The 13,559-nt window shown below is 38.3% G+C and overlaps 1 protein-coding gene across 1 annotated transcript in view; it reads right to left on the bottom strand.

Annotated features, from left to right (window-relative positions):
• Positions 1-13,559, bottom strand: part of LOC126455425 (uncharacterized) — a 154,086-nt gene that overhangs the window by 106,993 nt on the left and 33,534 nt on the right. The window contains exon 2 of the mRNA XM_050091175.1: positions 6,387-6,636. Within this exon, the coding sequence (XP_049947132.1) occupies positions 6,387-6,636 (250 nt within the window). The remainder of the gene's footprint in view (positions 1-6,386; positions 6,637-13,559) is intronic.

Raw genomic sequence — 13,559 nt, 5'->3', positions numbered from 1 at the left:
CGGGAGAGAACCAAATTACAGCTGAACTGTGGAAAAATGTCAACAGAAATGCCATAGAATCTCTCCAAAACATATTTGAAGAAATATGGAAAACAGAAAGAATTCCGGGTGAATGGAAGATGGCCCTCATTCACCCAGTTCATAAGAGGGGATCCAGAACAGACCCCAACAATTACAGAGGGATTTCGCTCCTTGACGTAACATACAAAATACTGTCTAAAGTCCTTTTGAACAGAGCAGAACCCCAGCTAGATTGTCAACTTGGAGAATACCAGGCAGGCTTCAGGAAGGGAAGATCCTGCCCAGAACAAATTCTAAACCTCAAAAATCTTATGGCCTACCAAAAATCGAGAGCAAAAGCGTATGTCATCACATTCATTGACTTTCAAAAGGCGTACGACTCCATAGACAGGGAATCTCTAATCTCCATATTAAAAGAATTGAACCTAGACAATAAAACTACAAACCTAATTAGAGAAACCATCACCAACACATACTCCAAAATTAAATTTATGGGAGAACTCTCAGACCTATTTGAGATAAAAACTGGAGTACGACAAGGTGATGGACTCTCTCCATTGTTATTTAACTGTGCCCTAGAAAAAATAGTAAGAGAATGGAACAAGAAAATCAATAGTGGAATCCGACTAGGAACAAAAAACAAAGGCATCAAGGTTAATTGCCTAGCATTTGCAGATGATATGGCCCTACTAGCTGAAACATGGGAAGAAGCCAAAGAACAGATCCTCGAATTACAGAAACAAGCAGAGAAAATAGGCCTTAAAATTTCTTTTGAAAAAACCAAAATAATCACAAATATAAAAAAGCCAATGAAATATCTTAAAGTAAGAGACCAAAAGATCGAAATTGTTAAAGAATTCAAATATCTTGGTGAATGGATTAGCTGGAACGCCCTTGAGAAAAAAGCAATAGAATTAAGAAGAAACAAAGTTGAACTAGCCTTTCAGCTTACTAAAAATACTTATAATAAAAAGTCCCTCTCATGGAATTCAAAAATAAAACATTACAACACTGTCATTAAACCAGAAGCACTATATGCAGCTGAGACATTATCTATCACTAACCATGGCCCAATTGAAAGGCTAGAGATCAAAGAAAGAAAAATATTGAGAAAAATTTTAGGCCCCAAATTTCATAACGACAAACTAATTCATACCAAAAATGAAACACTCTACAAAACCACAGAAAAACTTTCGGATACAATGAGGAAAAGAAGAATTGAGTTTTATGGGCACATTCTCAGAATGAACCCAAATAGACTTACAAAAAGAATGTTTGACTACTTCAGGAATAAAAAATCCAAACCAAATTGGTTTATCCAAACAGAGAAACACTTAAGAGAACTACACATCACAGAAAAAATGCTCACAGAGAGGACCGCAAAAATGATAAGCAAAGACAGAAAAGAGGGATTCCAGCTCCAAAATAGAAAGAAAAGAACGATTGTCATCTCTGATGAGGAAAGAAAAGCAAGATCAGAAAGAATGAAGCAGTACTGGGCGAAAAGAAAGGCACAGAACACACAGAAGTGATTGATTCAACGTACCCCAAAGTTGGGTGAAACGAAGAAGAAGAAGTTTCTTCAGTTGTTGCATAAACGTTATATTTTTAGCAGAACAGATACTTACTTATTCCTTCACAGACTCCCATTTTTGCGTCCCACTGGTATTCGTTGTGCAACAGATGAATATGGCCAAGTTATTTATTTAATATTTATTCAACTATCACAAATGTGCAGATCTGGCAACTCAGTTCATTTAAACATCAAAGATATTTCTCCCATGTATATGCAAATACCGTCTTCCCACTTTCCATGTTAATAGATACCGCATTTTTCACCTGCTTCACGAGCACCGATCCCCTTCCTGATCCTTCATGTATAGATAACCTTCAAAATCGTTGACAAACTTTGCTCTTCTGGATAATTATGATGCAAATTTCAAATTTGCAGCTATTTGCTGTGTGATTAAAATGTTAGAAATAGTCACAATCAAGCTATAGTAGCCCATTACAAACAGTTCTGTAAAGTGCTTAAAATGTTATTAGGAGTGCAAAGAGTATGTGGTATGCAAACAGAATAGCTATTTCACAGAATAAAATTAAAACCATATCGTCAGTTGTGAAGGAAGTGCAAGGACGCCGATATAGAGGCAGTTTGTAGTAAAAGTATTTCTATTACTGATAAAGCAGATATATGTACAATACTTAACAGTTATTTTCTGACCATTGCTGGTGCATTAAATAAAAATTTAGTTTCTAAAGGGAATCATATAACTCTCTTGGCATATGTCTTTCCAACATTGATGTCTGAAATACTGCTCTGTGATACAAACAAGGGGGAGATTGAGTCAATAATTAAATTGTTGAAGGCTAAGGACTCTCATGGATATGATGGAGTGATTAGCAGAATATTGAAGTACTGTGCTGGATGTGTTAACCCTGTATTTAGCCATATTTGTAATTTTCCTTTTAGGAATGGTCAGTTTCCTGAACGATTAAAGTACTCAGTAGTAAAGCCGCTTTATAAAAAGGGAGAAAAGGATAATTAAGACAGTTTTAGTCCTAGTTCTATGCCACTAGTCTTTGCTAAACTTACTGAGAAGGCTGTGTATGAAAGGATAATTGATCATTTTATATCACACAGTTTGCTACCAAATGCACAGTTTGGCTTTAGAAGTCGTTTAACAACTGGAAATGCTATATTCTCTTTTCTCTGTGAGGTACTGGATGGGTTAAACAAAAGGTTTCGAATTCTAGGTATAGTTTTGGTTTACCTAAGGTGTTTAATTTTGTTGATCACCAAATATTGCTCCAGAAGTTGGACCATTATGGAATACAGGGAGTAGCTCACAATTGGTTCACCTCTTACTTTAGAAACCGACAGCAAAAGGCGATTTTTCTCAGTGTTGAGAATGGCTGTGATGTGGGGTCTGAGCGGAGTACAGTCAATTTGGGGGTGCTCCAGGGATCAGTGTTGGGGCCACTCCTGTTACTTATTTATATCAATGATATGCCCTCTAATATTACGGTTAGCTCTAAAATATTTCTGTATGCTGGTGACACTAGCTTGGTAGTAAAGGATGTTGTGTGCAACATTGGCTCTGTTTCAAACAGTGCAGTTCAAGACATAAGTTCATGGCCTGTAGAAAATAAACTAACGCTAAATTACCGTAGGACTGAGTTTCTACAGTTTCTAACACACAATTCAACAAAGCTTCACGTTTTAATTTCCCAGAATGGGCATATGATTAGTGAAACTATACAGTTCAAATTTGTAGGTGTTCAGTTAGATAGCAAACTGTCATGGAAAGCCCACGTTCAGGATCTTGTTCAACGACTTAATGCTGCCATTTTTACTATTCAAACAGTAACTGAAGTGAGTGATTGTCCAATACGAAAATTAGTCTTCTTTGCTTATTTTGATTTGCTTATGTCGTATGGTATTATATTTTGGGATGACTCTTCCAATCCTAAAATGATATTTTTGTCTCAGAAACGGGCAGTTTGGGTAATAAGTGGTGTTAGTTCACAACCTCTTGTCAACCCATGTTCACGAGTCTGGGTATTTTGACACTGGCCTCTCAGTATATATATATATATATATATATATATATATATATATATATATATATATATATATATATATATATATATATATTCCTTACTGTCATTTCCTGTTAACAATATTAGCTTATTTCCAAGAACAAGCAACTTGCAGTTAATACTCGGCAGAAATCAAACCTGCATTTGGATTTGACTTCCTTAACTCTTGTGCAGAAAGGTGTGCAGTATACTGCTGCATCCATTTTCAATAAGCTACCACTAGAATTCAAAAATCTAGCAGTAATCCACGCATTTTCAAATCGAAACTGAAGAGTTTCCTCATGGGGCACTCCTTCTAGTCTGTCGAGGAGATCCTTGAAAAATTAAGCTGATTCTTGTTGTACTGTTGATTGTGTTTACTTAAACTTATGGCTTGACTTTCTTCGGGTCCATAAACATTTTATTTTTATCTGTTATTACTTTTATGTTGTAATTTCATGTACTGACACCTTCCATGACCTTGGAGATTTGCTCCTCAATTCGGTCCTACGGAACTTGACCTGTAAATAAAAATAAAAATAAGACGTCCAACATAGATGGCAGAAGTGTGGTTTCGACGAATCTCGTGTGTAGCATTGGATCTCATTGGAGAATAAGCCACAAATTGCCGTTCCATTAAGTAAATCCTATAGTTGGGCAAAAATCTGGGAAATGCTTCTTTCCTTTGTATGAGGTACTAAGAAATATGGGATACCTATCTCTCCAGATAATGCAGATCAAGGCCTTGAAAATTATGAATACCTTAAACATACGACAGACAGAATGCTGTGGGAGCCTCGGTTGGTGCCTAAGGTTTAGGAATAGAAGTACTTCATCAGCACAGGGACTGCCAGAAGATTTTAGTGAGAAACTCAGGAACTTCCAGAGGCACGTGATGTAGAGGAGGCAGCAGCACTCTTACTCTACACAGTCAGCCACAGCGTGCAAAACTGCACATGAGCAGGAGATGCTCCATGCATGTCGGCTGAGACTGGGCCTTCCTCATCTGCTCGGCCTTTATCGGAAGTACTCGGTACAATGTGACATTTCATTTAGGATTGTCGTGTGGATTTTTTTTTGTCAACACTACTTTCATCAGTTTGGCAGAATCGTGGTTCGATCACTAGTTATTTCACACTATTTGTTCATGGTATAAAGGAAATTCACAGGTCAAGTGACTGTATGCACAAAAAAAGGCAGCCTAGCGATCTATAGTCACGAAAAAAGAAAGAGAAGGATGAGAATTCTCAATATCTATTACGCGGTCACGTAATTCGCTATGGGACGACGTTACAACACTATGCAGAAAGAATTTAAAGATTTAATTGAGGGTGAAGGAGCAAAAAAACTACAACGATAGACAGATGGGAGTCGTTGTTCCACAAGTCAGGAAGAACTTTCTGCCGATTATGGAACCAAATAAGTCACGATTACATGGGAAACGGAGTGCAGAATTCTGTGAAATTGTCTGCATGGGTCTGTATATCGATAGTTTGCACCAGAGAAATATTATGCGTCAGGCGCGACAAAAATAATTACATAAGCGTGAAAATTTGTTTTGTCTGCGATCTATGTTGTTGAGAAATATAAAACCAAGACTTTGCAGTGCGACTTCATTGCCATCTAAATGTGACACATGCGTAGGTTCCCCTTCTTCCTCCTCCTCATGCTCAGACAGCGTGGTATGGTGGTGGGGTAAGTGTGGAGCCGAACGAGAGCACTTTGCACGTGTACAAGGGCACTACTCACATGCTGAATACTTTGCTGTCCCAGCCCTGCACCATATTGGCAATTCCAATGAGATACCCATTTTTGGAACATACTAAGCAATATGACAGTGGTCTGTAAAGGGGAAAATAGTATTTCATCGTGAACAACTGGAGACGAAAATGAAAGAATTGCTATGATGTTAGCAATTACTGAAGAGGGAACAAATTTGCCACCATATCTTTTCCTGAAACGTAAAACGTTGTCCAAGGAAAATTTCTTTAGGCTATTAATGGTTTGTTGCGAAAAAAAGGCTGGATGCCAACAGAATTAATGATGGACTGGATAGCTGTTGTTTGGAATTGCAGGCTTGATGTTCTGCATGGCAGGGGAGCTATTAGGACACTGTCGGATGCCTTTACAGATCATCTCACATCTGCTATACAGAAGACAAATCTCATGGCTATAACTGGAGATACGGCCAGAAAACACCAGGTGCATGATTCAGTGATAAAAAGGGAACAATGAAAAGCTAACTCAAAAAGCTGTGTTGATGTTGGTTATGAGATGGGGATCGTGAACACATTACAGCTGGCAAGTTCACAGAGACATCGTTCAACATTACATAATATAAACCAAACATCATCCAGGTGTTAAAGAAGAGCTGTGTGTCCAGTCAGATGGAAGATAGCAACAACAACGAACCTCGTGAGGAGAGTGAATAAATTACTGATAGTTATGAAAAAAAAAGAATTTGTGGCGATCTGTGACGTCAGCGTAGATTGTGATAGAAGGCTGTTATTTATGTGTAATTTGACTACATTACAACATATAAACATACGGTTAAGTGTATATATATTGTGAACGATTTTTGTGAATAGGTAATGTCACAGAAATTATTCTCCATCGAGATCTTACCTTCCTCCCTACCTGTTCTTCTCCCTCAAAATTGATGATGTAGCTTTTATTTTGATAAAGCTCCCCTTCAAAATGTAGGATGCAGCTTTTATTTTGTTTAATCTCTTACTTGGCACAGTACATCAGATGTTACAAAGGAATATAAGACAGAATATTACAGAACGTTTGACGGCATAGGTGAGGTAGTCTCATTAATGGCAGACGTGACGAGACTGGTCGTGGGGCAGCCCGTGTTGGCCACAGCGAACTGCAGCAGGATGATGGTGTAGGTGGCCACGTAGGAGGTGAAGGCGGTCAGCAGCGTGGCGTGAATGCTGAACAGCGACCAGGCGCTGAACGAGATGGGGCTGTGGCGCACCTGTCTGGACAGCCTGGACAGCTCGTGGGTAACCGCCTCACTGCCTCCCACTGTGCACAATACGAAACACAAACGCAATCGTTACATCAGATATAGGATATACAGCAGAACTGAACAAAGAGCCAGCATTAGGCTCTGGCACAACTGCCTAGAAAGGCTGTTCAGCACAGGCGACACAGCCTTTCACTGTGTACAACAAGCTAAACAAACCCTGTATGTTACTAAACATACACAGCATAACATAAACAATGGGAAGGTGCTCATCGACACTGGACAGTGGCACACTCCTCTGGAAACTCCATCCAGCTCACAGTTCATTGCTTCACTGCTGTCTTCTGTACAAAAGATGCAACACAAATAAAGGGCTAGCAGGCACTGAACGACACAGCGAACTGGTAACTCTTCTTACGTCATAACACTGTCTCGCTTCTCTCCGACATGCGAGTATACAACATAAACAAAACGCGAACAGGTACTGAACAACACGGCACTATCGTCCGCCTGTCTGGAAACCATGCTGAACGTTCTGGTGGCTGAATCACTGCTGTTTACTGGGCAAAATATGCAACACAAATAAAACGACTAGCAGCATTCAGTAACACGGCGCCAAGGTGCACCTGTCTGGAAACTCAGTCAGCTCACGGAACACCACCTCACTGTCATCCACTGTGCAAATATGCTACATAAATAAAGGATGAACAGGACTAGAATGATATGACATGGTAGTGGACAAGTCTCGAAGCCATGCTCCACTGATGGGTCACTGTATTTCTGTCGTCCGTTGCTTAAATCGTGCAATACTAATAATTTTCGAACCGTCATTGGACAACACGGTACTTTAGTGCACCTGTCTTAGGAGCCATACTCAGCTCTCACGTCCCTATCTTGTTCTGTCTGCTGTGAAAAAAGTCCAACACCAATAATATGCAAAGGGTCATTGGATGACACGGCACTGTAATGCACGTGTCTGGAAATCTCGCTCAGCTCATCGAACACTACCTTGCAAATATACCACTGTCAACTGCCCAAAACGTGTGACAAAAATAATGTATAATGTGTGAACAATCATTGAACAACACTAGACCGTATTAAACTTTTCTGGATTTCTGGAAACCATGCACAGTTCATGGGTCAGTAGATGTAATTTACATGCTTAGTCTCAGGCTTATTATTATAAGAAAAAAGTACAGATTTTTGATGTGATTCTTTCAGAAAATTTGTAATAAATTTTTGCTTTCTCTTATAATAACAAGACTGAGCCTGGCCTGAACCAACAAATTATATTTACCAACCTAATTTTCTTTCACACACACACACACACACATACACACACACACATACATCTGTCTGCGCGAAAATGGACGTAAAAACGGAGCAATGAGTTTGTGTGAAATTTTGTTTTAAAACATGGAAATCAGAATCTGAGACTTATGAATTATTAAAAACAGCTTTTGGAGATATCTGTATGAGCCAGTCAATTGTTTTTCTCTGGGTCAACATATTTAAAAATGGCCTCAAATCATCAGAAGCTGAACCCCGGTCCGGCCAGCCTTCTACCACAAAAACGAATGAAAATGTTGTGAAAGTTCGCAACGTAGTGCGCTCTGATCGTTGACTTACAATTATGGAGATTGCTGATGAACTTAATTTATGTTCTATGCAGTTCAGTCGATTTTAAATAAAGATTTGAACATGCGTCGATTGTCCGCAAAATTCTTTCCAAAAGTGTTGTCAAATGACCAGAGATAATACCAAATTCAAGTGTGCCAAGAACTGATTAATCGGACTAAAAATGACCCAGATTTGCTAAATAGGGTAATTATAGGTGACGAATCGTAGGTATAGGGATATGACCCTGAAACCACAGTGCAGTCTTCGCAGTGGTAGACTCCAGATTCACCACGACCGAAAACAGTACGACAGTCGGTCGAGGGTGAAGACAATGTTGGTGGTTTTCTTCGTTTCTATCGGTATCGTGAATCATGAATTTACTCCTGGAGGACAGACGATTAACCAGGAGTACTACAAATTCGTTCTTGAGCGTTTTCGCGAAAAGGAGCGGAAGAAAACGCCTGCACTGTGGAAAGACAGGAGTTGGGTGCTACACCATGACAATGCCCCAGCTCATCGTTCCTTCTCCATCGTTGAATTCTTGACCAAATTAAAAATTCCTGTGCTTTCACAACCGCCATATTCCCCTGATTTGGCCCCTGCGAACTTCTGCCTGTTTCCTAAACTGAAAGTTTCACTGAAAGGGAAGCGATTTGACTCGACTGAAGACATCCTGGGTAATACGGAGAGCGTCCTTAACACACTTCAGGAAAAAAAATTCCAGGAATGTTTCCAAAGTGGAAACACCGTTAGAGTCGATGTGTTCAGTCAGAAGGGGACTATTTTGAAGGAGATGCATCACAGTAGCATGTAAGTACCACCATTGTACAATTACTAGCCCATTCTTAAAACTTTCCAATATTCATCAAGGTTTTGCAGAGGATCTGAACGTATCGTTTGAAAATTTTAAAATGATCAAAAATTGTATTAACTCCTTAAAATACTGCAATGTAAATTATTTATTATTTTTATTTTATATATCAATAGTAAATGGGTGCATTGAGGACATGTAGGGCCTGTTGCACAGACCTTTAACATTTTTAGAATTTATAGGCGAGTAAGAGCACAATTAAACTAAAAATTCCAAGTCATGAAATTTATTATTAATATTTTACATTTTCTTTAACCCATTGCATCTCAACTGAAAATCGAAACCACTAATCAGTTTCAAATATCTACCTGACAAAGGAATCTTAACCTCATTATTAAGCTCCATACAGATTTTTTCTCCATATCTAGGATTAAGACATTGATATCCAATAATGTTACACAAAACATTTACTTGTTGCTCACAAATTTTTTAAACAAATTACAATTGCTTCTGTTATTGAGCTTCTTCAGTAGGAATTCCATTCGTATAGAAAAATATTTATTAAAGAAATTAAAATTTAATTGGACATTTACTACTCAAAACAATTTTTTTCTCTGCAAAACTCCGTCTTGTATGGAGAGACCATAAGTTTCACAGTACCCAGGATTTTTTAAGAAATGCTCAGTACTTGAGCAGGTTTCGAACAAAGAAATACCCCCAGGAAAGATTTCTTGCTTTCAATCACACTCTCCTTACAATCTAGTCTGTCAGAGTAAGGCAATTGAATCTGCTTTAATTTCATTCTTAAGTTATGCAGCATTCGTAGATGGATCAAATTGTTACTAAATGACATAAACTGTGTAAATTAAAGCTTTAAATCCATAAGAAATATAGTGTCACGATGTATATATATATTTTTTAAATATGTAATAGAAACTTAGTTTCGTGCTATGTACGAGATAGCAGTTAGTTATTAAAATGAATTTAACTGTCAAGGACCGATATAATCCACTTAAATAGGAATAACTCAAAGTTTAAACTATTGAAATCGGTTAAGAAATAGGCAAAATATGCTTAAAAACCTAATATCAAACTTCGCAACACTAATGACATCTAGTAATCAGAATTTGGAACAGTTCCTTGTGTGCCGACGTTGTGAATATAACTATGTCACAGAGCGAGAGCTACTGTAGAAGCGAGATAGAGAAGGAGGCAGAGCTTCATACCCAGGAGGCAGCGCACTGGCATAAATCAGCTGCACACACTTCCTGAACCTACCAGTCGACTCAGACTTCTGACACAGGCAAGCTGTATATACTTCACGACCACCCTGAGCTCCAGAATATGTCAATAAAAACTTGTAATAAGTGAATTAAATAACTTTCAATTAAAGAATCTCAGTTAATACCCTGCACTGTACATCATGTGTCAGGTTCTTTTTAAAATACATAATTACATAACCAGAGGTGTCTGCAGGAATTTTATCATTAAAGGTTAAACAACGTTTTGTTGTTGTTTCCTGAGAGGCAACTACATTCTATCTGTTAGTCATATGTATGACATAAACTAGGTAATTGTATATGAAATTATACATATTTGTGTCAACATCACCTTTCAGTTGAGTAACTCGTTTAAAATACAGAAAAGAATAGTAAGGCTTAAAATAATTATTTGATGGATCAAGGTTCCACATTTCTTGCGGGAAAATTTCGTTCCTTCGATTTTTCAGATATAGTGTTTGCAGTTCTACATGGTTATACAGTGAAGAATCAATCAGTTGGCAACTTTTACAGTTAGTCTGAATCCAAAAAAAAAAAAAAAAAAAAAAAATTGTAGACAACCCAGCCACCTCAACAGTTCACAGAAAGATACTGGAATTTTCGCATTTTTAAATATAAGTTCTCTTTGTTAAAGCTCAAAGTTCGATTCACGTTTAACAATAACTACACGAATTACGATAGATTCTACAGCAATTCGACCTTCATCTGCAAGACCCAGAATATGTGGTTCAGTCTATCAAAGACTACAAAAATAGAAAAACAAAAGGCAAAGTTTTTAGGTATTGTACTTGACAACAGTCTAACATGGAACTCTCATGTTGATCACATAGTGGTTAGGTTGTCAAGAGTTATATATTTGTTGAAGAGACTGATGTGTTGTGTGACATTTGAGTACGTAAGGACAGCGTACTTTGCCTTTTTTCAATCTGTTTTAAGGTATGGGTTAATACTCTGGGGAAACAGCAGAAAAATAAATGAAATTATGGTGATCCAGAAGAAAGCAATCAGAGTAATGGCTAAGGTAGATAATAGAACACATTGTAAACCATTGTTCACTAAATATAGAATTTTAACAGTAATTAATTTATATATTCTTGACAGTGTTAACTACATACTTGCTGAACTACCTAATTTAAGTGTAACAAATGAAAGACATGGCTACTATACAAGAACGTGTACTTCTCTGCTGTTGCCACAAAATAGATTAGCTAAAACTAACAATAGTCATAAGTATATGGCAATTAAAATATATAACAAATTGTCTAAAAATGGGTGAATCAAGCCTGACAAATTATTTAAAGACAATGGTCATAACTTCTTGTTAACTAATCCATTCTATTCATTAGAAGAATTTTTAGAAATGCGCAATATCAACTTAAATATGTAAAATTTTTTTTGTAAAATTAATAGATTAAGTGAACTGACGAAGTCTATTGCATGTAACAATGCTGAATGACTAATAAAGAATCTGAATCTGAATCTGAACAGGAACTTTCTCCAGTTCCAGCATCATGTCAATAAGCCAATCTAAGAGTAGCATCGCCTGCACTTGAAAACCAGGTAAAAATTATGAGCCTGAGCCTCAACCTACAAATAATATCCACTATATTCTTCTACTGCAGTGCATCTGTCTAGAAACCATGTTAACCCTACTGGTACGGTCTTGCAGCTGCCCACTGTGCGAAGTGTGAAGCACAAGTAATGTCCTTTATTTCAGGCCTGTAGCATAAGCTGAATAACAAGCAAATGCTGGTAGACATTTGGCTGTGGTGCATGTCTATTGGCAACCTGCTCAGTTCGTGGGAGATCGTGTAGCTGCCACCCACTATGCAAAATCTGCAACACACATGCAGTCCGTTACTTTAGGTACATGGCATAAACTGAATGCCGAGTAGCACTGAACGACAGGGTGCTTTGTCGCATCTATCTGGCAACAGTATGCCCAGGTCACAGTACCGTGCCTCTGTCTGCAACTGTTGTGTAAAACTTGCTAAGCATCACAATGCGTAACTACAAGTGTAGAATGTAAGCTCAATGGGTATAAACTGCATCTGGCGTCTCGAAAATAATAGCTCAAAGCAACTCCTTGATTAACTACTGAAGACCTCACGCTTCTGAGCATCTGTTGTGTCTAGCGATGACAGCGATATTTCGGAAATGTTGCTGTGAGTTATTGCACACGCTTTGTGACGTTGTGGTTATCATTGCTGGCTGACGTGCTGCGAGTCGCCAGTTCAAACCCCATCACCAGCATTTATTTATTATTTAATATTTATCGTTTTTTTAATGTTCTTGAAATGTCTTATATTTATAATGTTTGTATATTCTGGAATACTCGATGACTGTATAAATACCAGCAGTCTTGAATATTCTATTTTTGTATAGACAGCTGCACTCTCTATGCAGGAGATCAGTTCTTTCCTAGCTGTATGTTGGTATCGTTGATAAACATGACCTCTGTTTTGCACTTGATTGCTGTCTTGACATAACATTGGTTGGTGGAGACATCGGGTTCTACACAGAATGTAACTCATTGTGGCTCCAAATAGGCAACATCCTGAACGGACAGGAATTGGACACAAGCATTACATCATTCCTAAGATCAGCATATTTAGTAAACGAAAGGATTCCGTATCGGCAGTAAGTCAGCGGCACGTCAATGGTTCATCAGTACGCATGCCGACGAAATCTCACATTTGATGAAAGGAGTCGCGGAAGACGTGTACCGAGTGCTTCTGGTAAATGATGTCAGACTGACAAAGGAATTAAGAAGTGGTGCCAGCAAGTCGAGGAAATGCTACAGAAATGTCGGACGAAAGAGAGATGACCGACTGCCGGATGTGGTGCATATGTTAGTTGTGGAAGGTCACCATGAGCTGACCTCTCTTGTAAGGAAGAGATACAACAATTTATAGCAGCCATAAACGTCGGACTGAGTACACAAGAGCCGGCAGTCATGAATGTTGAGCTATTAGAGGTATTAGAGAATGTAGAAGAACAGATGTATCCATTTTTTGAACCAATCGGACTCAGCCAACTCGAACTTATAACGCAACCGTCAAATGACCTCTCAGCATCCAACCAATTCAGAAGCAATCAACTCCTCCTCAAAGTACAATGCCCCACAGAGAAACAGATATTTGGAGATGGTGAATAACATGCTGGTATGTTTACATTATGGGCGCCCTGAAAATGTGCGCTACTGCAGAGAGAGAGGACGAGTGTTTGACGACTACTATGCCTAAGATGTCAACTGCCACAACAGTCCATT

This window comes from Schistocerca serialis, chromosome 2 (assembly GCF_023864345.2).
Source record: "Schistocerca serialis cubense isolate TAMUIC-IGC-003099 chromosome 2, iqSchSeri2.2, whole genome shotgun sequence".
Classification (NCBI taxonomy): Eukaryota; Metazoa; Arthropoda; class Insecta; order Orthoptera; family Acrididae; genus Schistocerca; species Schistocerca serialis.
Note: the sequence above shows the minus strand (reverse complement) of the source record. Positions and strands in the feature narration are given on the sequence as shown.